Consider the following 17,591-nt stretch of genomic DNA (forward strand, 5'->3'; position numbering starts at 1 on the left):
ATATAGGGGCTGTGTGCTTTTTTTTTGTCTGTACTATGGCTTTTTTGTTTGTATTTTAACTAGTGAGAACTATGCCTTTAAGACTAACATTTGCAGAATATGTTTTCATGAGACCAAAAGTGGTGTGTGGAAAATGTTGTCTTTGTTTAATGGTAACACTGGTATTTTGGGTTCAGTTTATCTAAAATGCTTAGATAAAAATAATAGTGTTTAATGCCAATTTTATCTATTTATTAGTACTTCTGGGGTGCCTACATAGATCCCAACATTTATTACTCCTTCTTGACCTGAGATGGCAGGCTCTTTGCATGCTGGGATCTAAGATTGTTGTGGCTGCACTTCATGAAAGATGAATGTGTTAGGTGCTTCAGACAAGTTATTGGATGCGGCTGCTGCACTTGCACTTTGGATGCAGGAGTACAATTTATTAAGGGGGTTTTTTTGGATTATGTTTAAAAGTTGTTTTATTTCTTGTCTATAATCTTAAAACCTTAACTTGATTGTCCCCCAGACATGGAGTTTTTGGAAGTTTTGACAGAAGGTCTGAACAGAGTTCTCTTAGTGCGAGGTGGTGGACGTGAAGTGATCACCATTTACTCCTAATGCTGTTACAGAATATGAAAAGATTAACTGCAGTAATTTGAACAGTTGAAAAGAAATTACCTGTGTACTTGAAATGATATACCAGCTGAATCTTCTGATCATGTGTTCTGCTTTCTTTCAAAGGAATCTATCTGAAATTATTTCCTACATAGATTTATCTTTATAGAAGAAATTTATATATTGTATTATTAAATACATGCTGAGGATCAGGAGGGTATTTTTTAAAGCAATCTTGGTGTGAGACCCAAGAAGGGAAAGGTAATTTTTATGGCAGTTGAAATAACTAATGTTTTAAATGTGCATAATCAGAGAAAAACAGACATCTGCATTTTTAGTAACATTAATTGTATTATTTTGCTCCTACAAAAGAATATTTAAATGATGTTAAAAGCTCCCAAGTTTATCAAAAAAATATGAAATATTTCAGACAAGAAACCCTGGTCTTATTATTTTGTCCTTTTGACAAATGCTGCTGTGGTGCATCTGTGACTGTTGTGATCACAGTTTCATCTTAGGTCTCCTGGTTCATATTGATTCAGAAATACGTACAAACATTTGACATATTTAATTATTTGACATAAAAGGAATTTGAAGGAATTACCTGATTTCAAAATTGGTTAAATAAAAATTCACAATTCAGCCATTACTAACTACTATAACTCTTTTAAATTACCCTTTTTGTATGTTTATCTAAACTTAACTTTGCTGACTTTACTGTTATAAAAAATATCTATGACTCCCTTTGCACCGCTGCTGTGTATGGATAATCTCCAAGTGGAAGTGAAGGTATTCTACATACCCTTTCACACACAGTTCCTTTCATGCTTGTAGCACACTGCATTCCAGTAATCCCAGAGTAGTGAATGGCTCCTTGGGGGCTATTGCATTTTGGAGCAGTCTGAGAACTGCAATCAGGACTCGAGAATTTTAACCATCTCCTGTTTAGATGATGGACATAGCAAGTGATGGGGAAGAGAATAGGGACAGTAGGGCATTTATATATCCTATGTCTGTGATTCTGCCTTGTGATGGGTGATGAATTTTCAACACATGGCATGCAATATTCAAATTCAAATGATAAAACTGAAGTGTGGGAAATAAGGAGGCTCACTTTGACGAGTTAAGTGTAGTCTTCTGCTTTAAATTAAATGCAGGAACAGTCACCCTATTTCTTTTTATTATTTTTATTTCTTGAAAGGAAATCTGATTTTCTGAAAACTGAGGTTTTTTATAAAATACATAAATGAAGAATTTCTTTGTCAACTGAATTGGGGGTAAACTATTAAATTTGTAGATATTTGTTTTATATAGTATTTTTCAACTTTGTGTTAATAATACACCTCTGTGCATTATGACTGGCCATAAAATTAAGTTTATAAATTACATCTTAAAACTATTTGTAACTGCCCAGTGTTTGTTGATACTGAAAATATCTGGCCACAAATATTGCAATAGTACCTAGGGACTATAGTAGTTTAAGGGATCTGGCATAATTACACTAAAGACAAAGTGCAATGTGTAAAATAAAATATGTTATTCTGTGTGGGGAACATAATTTCATGTTTTAAATGATAGATCTGCCAATATATTTTCAGTAAGTAGTTCAGCTAAGTCATTTTTTCTACAAATTTCATTGATGAAGTATATATTCAGTCATAGATGAAAATGGCTTATAAAATGTATTAAAGAAATATTCTATTTGTCAACTCATTTTACATTTTGTTTTCTTTGTACAACACTATCTACTGTTTATAGTCTCTATAAAGAAATATTTTTACACACACTTATAGCAACCTTAGAAGTAAATGCTGTATGTTCCAGGCCCCGTTTTGAAAGATTTCTTCAATAGTTTTGCTGCAGTGTGTCTAAACTTGCACATTTTTTGTTTTATGCTTTCTTTTCAGTTCTCTGGTTTAGAACATTAGAGTATGTGGTAGAGTAGTTAGGTGTACCAAAGCTCATTCAATATTATAACTGGAACACGCATCCTAGATTCCTTGTAATAATAATCTGGCTATCATAGTTTATAAAAAATATGTTTTGCAAAAATATGAAGTGATATAACACTTTTTCAGAATGAATCTGAATGTATTCGTAAATGAGAAACAATACCACTCAATACATTGGACAGACTTAATTTCCAAAAATAATTAAACAGCTAAAGAAATTATGTTTACTAAACTGTGTGATGAAAGATTGTGTTGATGTAATATTCATTATGAATATGTACCTAAAAGAATCTAGAAAATATCTGGTCTGAAATAGCAGAAAGAAATCCATCGTCTCTTTGATGCAATACCATAAGCTACTCTAGTCATTAATAAGAATTAGGGGTACACATCAAAGTGCAGCATTTTTCAGTGTATGCAAATATGGCTTTTAACTTAGTAAGTATTTTTTTTTAAATATGAAATCCTTGAAACTAATAGTTATGAAAATTAAGAAAATGAATCATGGCTACAAGTACATTTTGGTATTACAGTGTAAGTACCTGCCAGATAACCTTGAGGTTATTTTTTGTTTATACTAAAATATTTGCAAGATCATTATCTCTATACAAAATACTTTTGTAAATGTTTAGAAATGACAATGTTTCCCTTTGTTTGTGTAAGTGTTCACGAATAAATAAAACTGTCTGAAACCACTGTCTGTGCTACACATTCTTGTTGATACTCATATGAAAAATAGTTGATGGGGAAGATACACAATACAATAAGCTCTGTCAGTACAAACCAAGTAATTTTATTGATGTCATGTGTATTGTTTCAAATTTAAATATAAAAATGATTGACAGAAAAAGACTCAGCAAAGAGTCCTCTGGCACCTTACAGACTAACAGACGTATTGGAGCATGAGCTTTCGTGGGTGAATACCCACTTTGTCGGATGCATGTAGTGCCACTGCATGCATCTGACGAAGTGGGTATTCACCCACGAAAGCTCATGCTCCAATACGTCTGTTAGTCTATAAGGTGCCAGAGGACTCTTTGCTGCTTTTACAGATCCAGACTAACACGGCTACCCCTCAGAAAAAGACTGGTGAATAATAAAAATTTATACTGCCATCAATTTTTGCCATCAAATCTAAATAAAAAGTGGTGTAAATAGTTGTAGAAAGAACTCAATTAGATAATACAGGTATTAAATTTATACAAATTAAAAACTGCAAATAACAATTACAAGAATATACAGAATTTTTCACAAGTTGAATCCAATGCAGGACCAAATGCCATAATATGCTATATTTAAAAAAAAACCAAAAAAACAAAAACAGCTAAATTAAGTCAATCCACGTAATATAAATAGATGTGGATGCAAATAATTCATGAAGAGTCATACCAAATAGAGTCAGTAGAATTCTTACCACATGTGATTTGATGAAAAACTTTCCCTGACTAATAGATTGACTAATAAATAGTCTAAGCGGGATTTTAATTTTTATACCCATCCACAGGTATTTGTTTTATTATATTTTTATTATTTTATTTTTTAATCTATATAGTTCACAGATTTCTAATGGAAGAGGAAAACACCACTAATTTCCCTAATTAAACATAGACATTTCAAAGAAGAGGGGGTTTTGATTACCAGTCTTCAAAAAGTACTTTGGAGCTATACAACTAGAAAATATTGCATAGCATGCCCAGAGGCTAATTTCTATCATATGGCTAGGAATTTTTAAAATTGCACCCCTACTCGTCTTACACAGAGTCAGAAATGCAGTTTATTACAGTATTCATTATTAATATACTTGAAGTTATATAAAAGCAGCAAAGAGTCCTGTGGCACCTTGTAGACTAACAGATGTATTGGAGCATGAGCTTTCGTGGATGAATACTCACTTCTTCGGTTGCATGCGAAGAAGTGGGTATTCACCCACGAAAGCTCATGCTCCAATACGTCTGTTAGTCTATACGGTGCCACAGGACTCTTTGCTGCTTTTACAGATCCAGACTAACACGGCTACCCCTCTGATACTTGAAGTTATATAGTTATGATTTATTTAAAGTAATTTATTTGTTTGTGATCACCGTGTGTGGGAGCAGGAAAGAATTTCCCCTCCCCCCCTGCAATCCCAGGGCAAATTGGCAATGACCTTGGGAGTTTTTGGCCTTCCGCTGCAGCATGGAGTGCAGACTGATTGCCAGGATCATCTGGGTACATCTCAGTTAATCAGTTTCCATTGTAGGGGCCTTGGGCATTAATGTACCTCCATCCCTTCTATTCTCTGCTTGTGGCATGTAATAGTTTAGTCTCCTGAGGGCTATGATGCATTGATGCAGCTGTGTCTCTGTAAGCTTTCTAGTGTAGCCGCTCTAAGCAGACAGGAGACAGATCTCCTGTCGACTTAATTAATCCACCCACAATGAGCGGGGGCAGCTATGTCAGCAGGAGAAGCTCCAACATAGCACTGTCCACACCGGGGCTCAGGTCAGTGTAATTTATGTCACTCAGTGAGGTGGCTTATTCACACCCCTGAGTGACGTAAATTATACCAACATAAGTGGTAGTGTAGACATAGCCTTAGTTTAATTTTAGTTGTTGGGATTAGTGTGCGAGTGCTGGGTGGTGTTGGTGATCCCTTTTGTGATATATAGGTCAGACTAGATGGTCTGGTGATCCCTTTTGACCTCAAATTCTATGACTATGAATATTGTAACATACTTATGATTTATTTAAAGTCATTTTTGACTGTTTACACTTTTTACAAAACATAGCATGTCTTTGTAGATTGCATTTGTATTTCTAAATGTCGTGATATAATTAAGTCACAATTATTTATATTTTCACCTTTTGAAGCATTATCTGAAAATCCTACGATACCGTATTTTAGGTAATCTGAAAGTTAAGTAAATGACAAATGTACCTGGCCCAACAAGTGGGCAATAAGCTCTCTCCTGTGAGATGGAAGGTAACTATTAACCAGGAGCTAATTCTTAGAAATAACAAATGGACATAGTTACTATATTGGAGATTCTGGTCAGGTACCTAGAGAGAAGTAATATGTAATACCAACAATGGGGACAATATTAAGTTAGCAATGATTATTGCAGTTTGTAAAGCATTTTGGTATCCTCCAGCTGCGCGCACTTTTTTTCAAACCCAGCTGGAACTGTGATTGGTCTGTCTGCTGACAGGGCGGGGATATTGTGGCCCCAGTCCTGCCCTCCGCCCCGTCATTGGGCGCTCAGGATGTGAATTCAGATTGGTGGTTCGCACTTGGAGCTCACTGAGACTGGGGGGCACGAGCTCTCAGGGACAGCGTCCGATCGGAACTTCTAAATCGCCTGCCACGGCACCACCCAGCGCTGGCCGGTGCAGTGCGAGAACCTGCTCCCTGTAGGACTTTGCTACCTGCAGCAGTTACTCGTATGTAAAGGATTACAAAAACTGCTCTCTGATGTCATTTGCTACCAGTAGCAGGCCAGCCGTGCCTCTCCCCATGCAGCAGCAGTCAAAAAAGCGAACAGAATGCTGGGAATAATTAAGATAGGGATAGAAAACATCATGTTACCTCTATATAAATCCATGGTACGCCCACATCTTGAATACTGTGTGCAGATGTGGTCACCCCATCTCAGATATATTGGAATTGGAAAAGGTTTAGAAAAGGGCAGCAAAGATGATTAGGGGTATGGAACGGCTTCCGTATGAGGAGAGATTAATAAGACTGGGACTTTTCAGCTTGGAAAAGAGACGGCTAAGGGGAGATATGATTGAGGTCTATAAAATCATGACTGGTGAAGAGAAAGTAGATAAGAAAGTGTTGTTTACTCCTTCTCATAACACAAGAACTAGGGGTCACCAAATGAAATTAATAGGCAGCAGGTTTAAAACAAATAAAAGGAAATATTTCGTCACACAACATACAGTCAACCTGTGGAACTCCTTGCCAAACGATGTTGTGAAGGCCAAGACCGTAACAGGGTTCAAAAAAGAACTAAATGAATTCATGGAGGATAGGCCCATCAATGGCTATTAGCCAGGATAGTCAGGAATGGTGTCCCTAGCCTCTGTTTGCCAGAAGCTGGGAATGAGCAACAGGGAATGGATCACTTGATGATTACCTGTTCTGTTCATTTCCTCTGGGACACCTGGCTCTGGCCACTGTCGGAAGACAGGATACTGGGCTAGATGGACCTTTGGTCTGACCCAGTAGGGCCATTCTTATGTTTTTATGTTCTTTGAGTGGTGGTGGGGTGGGGCGGGGCGGAGACAGTGGTGTGACCCTTTTGCCAGGTGGAGCTGGCGCAACAAGCGCTGGGCTCAATATCCAGGGGTCCCTTTTAACAATTCAACACAGAACCGGCCTGAGCCCTCATCCAGTAATCTGGGGAAATTAAGCACCATACCTCTAAGAGGCAGTACTTCCACCCTGGCAAGCACTGTATAGCAGAGAAAACATTTAATAAAAAGAAGATAGGAGCCTGGCATTAATTTGGGAAAATGCTACAACCATGATTTGAACACATCTGACCATTAGCAAAACTCCTGTCCCAGAGTCCATTGAGCAGTATCCTTTGCCTCCCTTTCTCAGCTTGTGGTGTTTAAGTACAACAAATGTCCCTTTAACATGCCACTCCCCTCTCCCTCCACCACACCCCACTCACAGCTCTCCTTGGTCAGCAGAGACCCAGAGTTCAGAGGTGCATTCACATGAGTGACATGTTCTGCATCACACGCCATTCGAGGCATGTGGGGTCAGCTGTGAGTTGTGGGCTCGGGGGAAGGGAGCACATTTCTGGGGTGATTAATTGCTTGGGAATCATGTAATGGGGAGCATTGGGATGGAAACCAGAGGAGAAAGATTCCTGGCTGCACCACGGGCCTGTTGGGTGCCCTTGGGCAAGTCACTGCCCAGCTCTCTGCCTCAATTTCCCTGTCAGTAAAATGGGGATGTTACTGACCTTTGTAAAACACTTTGCAGTCTAATGATGAAAAGCACTAGATAAGAGCTGTGTCTTATTTTATTTTATTATTAGGGAGCAGCATCTTGGGCTTATTGATCATTGCTTAGGTGCCAATGATCATGACTTGATTATATTTGTAATGTGCAAACAGAATAATGTCCAAACCAGTATAATTATATCTACACTTGTGCTTTAAATGGGCCAGTTTCAAGCTGAAAACAGTGATGAGTCAAATGAACTGGGAGAAAGGATTTAATCAGAAAATTGTAAATGATATTTTGGAGTTGTATAAGAACCTTGCACTAGATGCCCAAAAAGCCTAAATTTCCCAAGCTAGAAAGAAGGCTACACAGGTGAAAAGAAAACAAACAACCTGACTTAGAGGAGAAGAGAAAGCAGCTATAAAAAATACAATACGTAACATATGGGGGGAAATATAAATTAGACTCTAGGAATTGTAGAAAATTGCTAAGGGAAGCAAAAGGACACAAGGGGATTATCTATTGCCAGCCGAGTTAAGGACAATAAAAACACATTTTAAGAATATTCAGAACAAAAGGAAACCTAACAATGGTATTTGTCCATTACTAGGTGGAAATGGTAGAGCTGACAATAATAATGTAGAGAAAGCCAAAGCGTTCAATAAATATTTGTTTTCCATTTAGGAAAATGCCAGTTAATGTATTCATGTTATATGATGGTGAGAAATACTTTCTATTCTAACAGTGACGAAGGGGGATGTCAACAGCTGCTATTTTTAAACCAGCGGATCCAGATAACTTGCATCTAAGAGTTTTAAAAGAGCTGGCCGAGGAGCTTGCTCGCCTATTAATGCTGATTTTCGATAACTCTTAGTACACTGGGGAAGTTCCAGAGGACTGGAAGATAGCTAATGTTGTGCCAGTATTTTGAAAGGGTAAATAGGACACCCTGGGTAATTATAGGCTTGTCAGACTGACATTGATCCCAGGCAAAATAATGGAATGGTAGATATCCAACTCAATCAATAAAGAATTAAAGGAGAGTAATATAATTAATGCCAATAGCATGGGTTTATAGAAAATAGATCCGCTCAAACTAACTTGATATCTTTTTTTGATGTGATTACAAGTTGGGTTGATAAAGGTAATGTCGTTGATATAATATACATAGAATTTCGTGAGGCATTTGACTTATTAACACACAACATTTTGATGTAGAAACTAGAACAGTATGAAATTAACATGCTGGCACCCACTAACTGGATTAAAAACTAGCTGGCTGACAGGTCTCAAAAGGTAACTGTAAACAGGGAATCCTCATTGGTAGGTGTTTCCCCAGTGGGGTCCAACAGGGATCGAGCTTGGCCCTATGCTGTTCAACATTTTTATTGATGACTTGGAAGAAGGCAAAAAATCATCACTGATAAAGTTTGCAGATGATACAAACATTGGAGGAATGGTAAATAATGAAGAGGACAGGTCACTAATACAGAGCGGTCTGGATCACTTGGTAAACGGGGCACAAAGCAAACAATGTGTGTTTTAATATGGCCAAATGTAAATGTACAGCGAGGAACAAAGAACACAGGCCACACTTACTGGATGGGGGGGCTCTATCCTGAGAAGCAGCGACTCTGAAAAAGACTTGGAGATCATCTTGGACAATCAGCTGAATGTGAGCTGCCAATGTGACACTGTGCCAAAAGGGCTAATGTGATCTTTGGATGTATAAACAGGGGGACCTTGAGTAGGAGCAGAAAGGTTATTTCACCTCTGTGTTTGGCACTGGTGTGACTGCTGCTGGAATTCTGTGTCCAGTTCTGGTGCATACAGTTCAAGAGGATGTAGAAACATTGGAGAAATTCAGAGAAGAGCTGCCAGAATGATGTAAGGATTGGACAACCTGCCTTACAGTGAGACTTAAGGAGCTCTGTCTATTTAGCTTAGCAAAGAGAAGGTTATGGGGTGACTTGATCATAGTTTCTAAGAACCTACTTTGAAGCAGAAATTGTATAATGGGCTCTTCAATCTAGCAGGCAAAGGTCTAACAAGATCCAATCTGGAATTTGGAGCCAGACAAATTCAGACTGGAAATAAGGCACACATTTTTAACAGCCAACAATTGTGGCAGATTCCCCATAACTGGCAATTTTTAAACCAAGCCACTCTCTGAACTTTTTGTAATGTATTGTGGGAGAACTTGTCTGTCCTTGGCCGGTGTGTGGAAGTGTTTTTAGCCCACTGTGACGTTCTGTACCTCATGGGAACACCCTATACCCCCATGTTCATCCTTATAAAATGATTGTGTGGTATCCAATGCAAAGTTTGTCATGTCGGGTGTCTTCAGAAGGCACATGATGCACTGAGCATTGTTCTTATAGTGATGTTATAGTAATTGTTGTTACAGTAATGTTATAGTAATGTTATAGGTTGTAATTTCATGTATATAGTTATGAGGCTGAAAATGTGTCCTCATGGCTTAAAACAGGCCCAGGCAAAACCTTCCAAACGCAGAGGGGCAGTTCACACCTCATCAGGGCATGTATGGGACAAACCCAGCCCGGCCTCACAGGAACAAAGGACACTGGCCTAGGCAGCAACAAAGGATCTGTTGGACTCTCGAGTGAGTCACCCCCCTTCCTTTGGTCAGTTTGGGACTGCGATGAGGTAATGCTCACCCAACTCTGAAGAGGGGGGAGCAAAGCCAAGAGGGAAGAAAGAACATGATAAAAGGGCGAGACGTTTGCCATGCTCTTCCTCTCTTTTCCACCTCCATCTACAGACATCACCTCCAAGCGACTGAAGTGCTGATCAAAGGGGAGAGCCTGGCTGAAGGGCAACCAGCCAGCCTTTGGTGAGAAGCATCTAAGTTTGTAAGGACACTGAAAGTGTTAAGATCAGCTTAGAATGCGGTTTGCTTTTATTTCATTTGACCAAATCTGACTTGTGCTTTGACTTATAATCACTTAAAATCTATCTTTGAAGTTAATAAATTTGTTTGTTTATTCTACCTGAAGCAGTGTTTTTGGTTTGAAGCGTGTCAGAGACTCCCCTTGGGATAACAAACCTGGTGCATATCAATTTCTTTGTTAAATTGACGAACTCATATAAACTTGTAGCATCCAGCGGGCATAACTGGACACGGCAAGACGGGGGTTGTGTCTGGGACCGGAGATATTGGCTAGTGTAGAATTCGGTTGCACAATCCAAGGAGCAGCTTACATGCCAGAGGCTGTGTGTGAACAGATCAGGAGTGGGGGTTCTCACAGTAGAGCAGGGTAAGGCTGGCTCCCAGAGTCAAGGACTGGAGTGACCTAGCAGCTCACCGATAACACCAGAGGGGAATGTCACACCCACCAACTCAGTAAACAGGAGCCTTGTGATGAGCTTGCCCGACCCTTGAGCCCCAGGATGCAGGGAGGCTATACCAGTCCAGAAATGGGTTGCCATTGCCATATAGAAGCTGGCCACCCAAGACTGCTGCAGGTCGGTGGCTGGTCAGTTTGGTGGTGACAAGCCAACCGTCGGTGTTGTGGTGATGGAGGTTTGGGAGGTGATTATTCCTGTGGTTTGCCCATGGGTGGTAGTGATTACTAAGGGCCTCAAAATACTGGCTGGCTTTGAGTAGATGGCCTTCCTGAGCCATGTAGGGCAGGGGCTTTGGTCCTCCCACATGACATGGCTATCAATGGGGTGTCTGGTGCCCACTATTGTGTGGGTGGCCAGGCCCACTCCCTGCCCTGCTTATGAAGCTGAACCGTGATGAGAGAGCACCTGGCAGCAGAAGGCTCAGTCACCCCCAGAGCAGTTGCCGGATGGTAGGGGAGTGTGCCTGGGGCAGGCTGAAGACAAGAGAGTGCTGCCTACAAACCTATCGCTTGTTTCCAGGGGCTGCAGCATACTGCGCAATATACTTCAGGATGCAGGCAAGAGCTGTCACCAGAGGCGGGTCGATGCCTGTGCTGGGTTACAGATGCAGAACAGGAAGCCTGACAGTGCCCTCTGCTCAGTGGGGCTGGGTCTAAGAGAGCAAGGGGTGTGAGGGATGCCCTATGTGCCCCCAGCCTTACCCTGCAGGGGGAGATGAGATCTCATGGAGACACTGGCTCCCCTGTACTGTCCATAGCATAGAATCATAGACTTTAAGGTCAGAAGGGACCATTATGATCGTCTAGTCTGACCTCCTGCACAATGCAGGCCACAGAATCTGACCCACCCACTCCTGTATCAAACCCCTAACCTATGTCTGAGCTATTGAAGTCCTCAAATCATGGTTTAAAGACTTCAAGGTGCAGAAAATCCTCCAGCAAGTGACCCTGGCCCCACGCTGCAGAGGAAGGCGAAAAAACCCCATGGCCTCTGCCAATCTGCCCTGGAGGAAAATTCCTTACCGACCCCAAATATGGCGATCAGCTAAAACCTGAGCATGTGGGCAAGACTCACCAGCCAGACACCAAGGAAAGAATTCTCTGTAGTCACTCAGATCCCACCCCATCTAACATCCCATCACAGGCTGTTGGGCATATTTATCGCTAATAGTCAAAGATCAATTAATTGCCAAAATTAGGCTATCCCATCATACCATCTCCTCCATAAACTTATCAAGCTTAGTCTTGAAGCCAGATATGTCTTTTGCCCCCACTGCTCCCCTTGGAAGGCTGTTCCAGAACTTCACTCCTCTGATGGTTAGACACCTTTGTCTAATTTCAAGTCTAAACTTCCGGACGGCCAGTTTCTATCCATTTGTTCTTGTGTCCACATTGGTACTGAGCTTAAATAATTCCTCTCCCTCCCTGGTATTTATCCCTCTGCTATATTTATAGAGAGCAATCATATCTCCCCTCAGCCTTCTTTTGGCTAGGCTAAACAAGCCAAGCTCTTTGAGTCTCCTTTCATAAGACAGGTTTTCCATTCCTCGGCTCATCCTAGTAGCCCTTCTCTGTACCTGTTCCAGTTTGAATTCATCCTTCTTAAACATGGGAGACCAGAACTACACACAGTATTCCAGATGAGATCTCACCAGTGCCTTGTATAACAGTACTAACACCTCCTTATCTCTACTGGAAATACCTCGCCTGATGCATCCCAAGACCACATTAGCTTTTTTCACAGCCATATCACATTGGCGGCTCATAGTCATCCTGTGATCAACCAATAGTCCGAGATCCTTTTCCTCTTCTGTTACTTTCAACTGATGCGTTGCCAGCTTATAACAAAAATTCTTGTTATTAATCCCTAAATGCATGACCTTTCACTTTTCACTATTAAATTTCATCCTATCGTTACCAAAATATTGGGTCCACCTAGCTGAGAGCCAATAACAGCCAGACAGGGATAAGGAAGGGTTGCTTTATTTTGCAGAAAAAAGGAGAGCCTTGCACCTTGGTACAAAGACTTTGTTTTATACAAATTTTACAGAACTTTTATACACAGACAAAGACTTTTGCCGTGTTAACACTTGATTGGTGGTTGCCAGACCCTGCACTTTTGCTATTTGGTCAGTGAAAACTGGTTTGGAGCCAGTTTTTTCTGCCTTAAGGCAGGGGAGACAAGATAGTTTAAAAGTTTAGGATAGCTGTGTACGTGAGGCGCCTGCTACCACTAATGGCCGTTGGTAGCCATAACGGCTGCTAGATTGTTAAGGAAGGGGGGGGTCACTGCTGACTATTACAGTCCCCCCTTCGGGCCTGACAAACTTAAATTGTCAGGCCCGTTGCGCAATTTACGATTAACCTGGAGGGACAGATACTGGGGGGTTTTCTGGGTAGCAGAGCCTTTTGTGACAGCTTTACACAGACATTTTGCACACTGTAACAATACCCAAATAACACATAAAAAGAAAACAAGGAAAATAATTTATTTAACAATTGTTCGGAAAAGTCCTGTGAACCAGGACCCAAGGTCTGGGAGGAGATTTTTAAAGTTTAAGGTATGATTAAGAGATACAGCATGGAAAACAAAAGCAGCATTTTTAATAGCTTGCAGATTTTTTTTAATTAAGCCAGAGCGATTAATATAAAAACAGCATTTTTTTTAATGCGAGCACAAGCCCCTCCCCCCCACTTTAGCATTTATGGCATTTAACATACGTCTATTTTGCAATGCTAATTTTGCTATTTTATTGATTTTTTGCTGTAACCTTTGAAAGGCGTTTAGGGAGGCATTAGCTGCCTTTTTAAGCTTCGCAGAAATATTTACTACCGCCCTTTTTAATTTTACTACCCCCAGCCCAGGAATAAACGCGCGGACAAAGGAATGAAACCCCGTTTGCCTGACTACCAGGGGATTTTCGGCATGTTTAACTTGAGGTTTTATGGGGCGGGTAAAGAGCTTGTGAGAATAGCTTCCCAGGTTGAGGATCTGACTTGAGTCTAACGTGTGGTTTATTTGGACATCCGGTAGCACCCGGGCCACCTCACAGTGACCTTGCCAACCTGGGGGGAGAGCTTTGTAGGCATTGTGGCCACAGATGAAATACAAGCCGGGGTTTTTTAAATAGAGGGTAAGAATGGTTCCCGCGACCCGATGGCGCCAGGCCACCCTCACATCCCGGTGTTTGGAGTTACCCATGATTCGGTCCTGACACCTCCAGTGGGATACATTTAGGTGCCCTAGGGCATGGGTGTTATTTAGGATGCTTTCACAATATGTAACAGCAAACAACTTGGCTGTGAAATTTGCAAGCATTCCCATGTGTTGGCATCCAGACATTTTTTTAAGGGATGGGTGAGGCAACAGAAGACCAGAGTGAATATTCATATAGTATGTATGCATTTTATTTATGGGGCCTAATGGGAGGAATGAGGGAAGCCACTGCCCTTGATAATACACGCCTGTTGATTGTGTAGTAAAACCCGTACTCAGGTGGCAAGGGGAGTAGCCTTGGGCATTTTCAGGAGTTTTTAACGGATAAAGGGTTTTATTTTTGACATTAAACTGAAGGGTTTGTTTACAGGCTTTAAGGGGAAGATAACCCACTTCCCTTCCAACTTCCTTCATATTTTTTAAGCAAATGGGCAATTTATACACAATCCCTAGGATACCAAAAAGAGGGACCCCCCTTAGCAGCCCAGTAGTAATGCCAAACTTTAGATACCTTCCCATAATTGTTATACTGGTATTCCCCAATTTACGCCCATTTAGTTTTCCGCATTACTTGTAAGGAGAGTACTTCAGAGAGGTTCGCAGGTGCAGCCCACAGTCCTATTTCTTCCTTAGAACAGGTTCGGTGACACAGCCAGCAATCAGACAAGTGTCCCAATGTGGCTAGTCGTTGCAGGGATCCGGCCGCTGGGTGAGGGTTAGCATTTATAAAGGGCAAACTAGAAAGAAGTAGCCACTGCACCACTGTCTGCAAATGTATGGTTATAAAGTCTTAGGATCTAGTCTGCCGGAACAAGAGTTTTAGTCCCTCGAGAGGTTCAGCTTTTTAGGAATCGTCTGCTTCTGGCTCTTCCGGATCGCGGTGGGAAGAGCTGGAGGGGCTTCCTCGAAGTCTGGAGTCGTCTGCTTCTGGCCCCGGCCTAGGGGCTAGCTTGACTCGGGTGTGATGAATCCAAGTGTTTTGTTCCCTCACTCGAATTGCAGTGTGGGAGGTAAGAAGAACTTGGAAAGGGCCCACCCACCGGGGTTGGAGAGGCTCGTGTTTCCACTTTTTTACACAGACCCAATCCCCTGGAGTGATTCGGTGGGCGGGGACATCAGCGGGTAGGGAGTGAAATTGAGCTGCATACCTGTGGAGAGATATGAGAGTAGTTTAGAGGGAAACAACATATCCGGTTAGCTCCTCGTTACCCCAAGTGGCTAAATCAGTCACAGGTCCAGGATCAGCAAATCCGGTGTATGGCTTGCCAAATAAAAGTTCAAAGGGTGAGAGACAGAGCCAGCCTCTAGGGGCAGTTCGAACTGCCAAAAGGGCCGGAGGTAGGGCCTGAAGCCATTTTAACCCAGCCTGTGCACACACTTTTGAGAGTTTATGTTTTAAAGTTTGGTTTATTCTTTTTACTTGTTCAGAAGACGGTGGTCTTCAAGGAGTATGTAGAAGCCAGGTGATACCCAGGGCCTTAGCAATGTGTTGAATAACCTGGGCAGTGAAATGAGTCCCTTGATCAGAGTCAATAGACCTAGGAGGGCCAAACCTAGGAATGACATGGTTTAATAAGGTCTTTCCCACTTCCAAGGCAGTTGCCCGTCTAGTTGGGAATGCTTCGGTCCAGCCAGTCATTTGGCACACGATTACAAGAAGGTACTTGAAGCCTTGGCACTTAGGCATCTCTGAGTAGTTAATTTGGAGCTGTTCAAAGGGCGTGTATGCCCATAATCTTGCTCTGGGGGGGCCTTTCGGTTCCCCCATTGGATTGAATTTTGCACAAATGTCACAGGTAGCAAGGACTTGTTTAGCTTCTTGGAATACCTCAGGGGCATACCAGAGTCTGTTTACAGTAGCTGCCATGGCCTCTACTCCACCATGTGTTTCTTGGTGTAATTTAAGCAGGGCAGGTCGCAGAGCAGCTCGGGGTAGGGCTCTTTTCCCATCAGGTAGTTGCCATTCCCCCTGTGGTGTTTTAGTGGCCCCAATGTTTTTTTAACGACTAACCTCTTATAGTTCAGGAACAAAGGGGACTGGAATTAGTGAGGGGAAGGATGTGAGCACCATTTGATTGGCAACAAAAGGTTGAAGGGAGGCCGTTTTTGAAGCTGTGTCAGCCAGTCGGTTCCCACGGACAGTGGGATCGTCTCCCTTTTGATGGGCCCGGACATGGATGATGGCAATCTTAGATGGCAAATGTATGGCTTTCAATAATTTTAGGATTAAGGGCCCATGAGCTACCTTAGTGCCACTGGAGGTAATAAACCATCGTTTTGCCCAAAGTTGGCCTGTGGCATGGCAGACGCCAAAGGCATATTTTGAGTCAGTATAAATGTTTCCAGACTGACCTGCGGCCAACTCACATGCTCGGGTGAGGGCTATTAACTCTGCTGCCTGGGCTGAGGTAGAGGGTCCCAGAGGTGCAGATTGTAATACCTTAAACTGGGTAGTCACTGCAAATCCGGATATCCGTTGGCCCTCCAAGACTCGCGCAGAACCATCTGTGTACAGTTCCAGTTCAGCATTTGGAATGGGCACGTCTGAACTATCTGGTCGGGGTTTTTCTTGACGATGCACTACTTGAAGACAATCATGTGAGGGCTCATGATCGTTGTCCGGGAAAGGTAAGAGGGTGGCAGGGTTCAAGGTATGGCACTGTTTAATTTTTAAGTTTGTCCTGGATAACAAAGAAACTTCCAAATGCATTAGTCTTTGAGAGGTTAAATGCTGAGTGCCCTTTTGGACTAACAGTTGTTGGGCTGCATGTGGGGTCCACAGGGTCATTGGATGGCCCAAGGTAACCTTCTCTGCTTGGGGTACCAGGAGGAGCGGCACCCAGGAGCCGGCAAACAGGGCTGCTAACAGGGGAGTTTAAGTGGGAGTGAGTCTCATTGGAGGAGAAGGTACCTGTACTTGCGTCTGTCTTTGTAGTGCTTGTGTGTGTGTAGAGGCCTGTAGGGGCAGTGTGCTGGGAGGGCTGCTGAGCCCGGAGCCCTGATTAGGGGGCGGAGCTTGGCTGATATAGGGGCCTATAAAAGAGGCCTCCCAGCCGAGCAGCGGCACAGCTGCGAGGAGCGGCACCCAGGGCTGCTAACAGGGGAGTTTAAGTGGGAGTGAGTCTCATTGGAGGAGAAGGTACCTGTACTTGCGTCTGTCTTTGTAGTGCTTGTGTGTGTAGAGGCCTGTAGGAGCAGTGTGCTGGGAGGGCAGCTGAGCCCGGAGCCCTGATTAGGGGGCGGAGCTTGGCTGATTAGGGGGCCTATAAAAGAGGCCTCCCAGCCGAGCAGCAGCACAGCTGCGAGGAGCGGCACCCAGGAGCCGGCACCCAGGGCTGCTAACAGGGGAGTTTAAGTGGGAGTGAGTCTCATTGGAGGAGAAGGTACCTGTACTTGCGTCTGTCTTTGTAGTGCTTGTGTGTGTAGAGGTGTTAAGGCTGTATCCCCACTTTGAACCTTAGGGTACAAATGTAGGGGCCTGCATAAAAACTTCTAAGCTTATCTACCAGCTT

At 42.4% G+C, this 17,591-nt stretch overlaps 2 protein-coding genes across 2 annotated transcripts in view; one reads left to right on the plus strand and one right to left on the minus strand.

The window, feature by feature from the left end:
- The window catches only part of LOC112103692 (solute carrier family 12 member 7), a 357,369-nt gene extending 354,170 nt beyond the window's left edge, over positions 1-3,199 (plus strand). Inside the window, exon 24 of the mRNA XM_024195587.1 lies at positions 512-3,199. Coding sequence (XP_024051355.1) covers positions 512-603 — 92 coding nt within the window. The 3' untranslated portion in view covers positions 604-3,199. The remainder of the gene's footprint in view (positions 1-511) is intronic.
- Positions 3,200-16,093: 12,894 nt separating this feature from the next.
- LOC115271356 lies at positions 16,094-16,789 on the minus strand. The gene has a single exon (XM_029913307.1). It carries the CDS (start codon positions 16,787-16,789, stop codon positions 16,094-16,096), a length of 696 nt encoding a protein of 231 aa, XP_029769167.1.
- Between the last annotated feature and the right edge of the window lie 802 nt (positions 16,790-17,591).

This window comes from Terrapene carolina, unplaced genomic scaffold (assembly GCF_002925995.2).
Source record: "Terrapene carolina triunguis isolate 2854851 unplaced genomic scaffold, T_m_triunguis-2.0 Scaffold580, whole genome shotgun sequence".
Taxonomy (NCBI): Eukaryota; Metazoa; Chordata; order Testudines; family Emydidae; genus Terrapene; species Terrapene triunguis.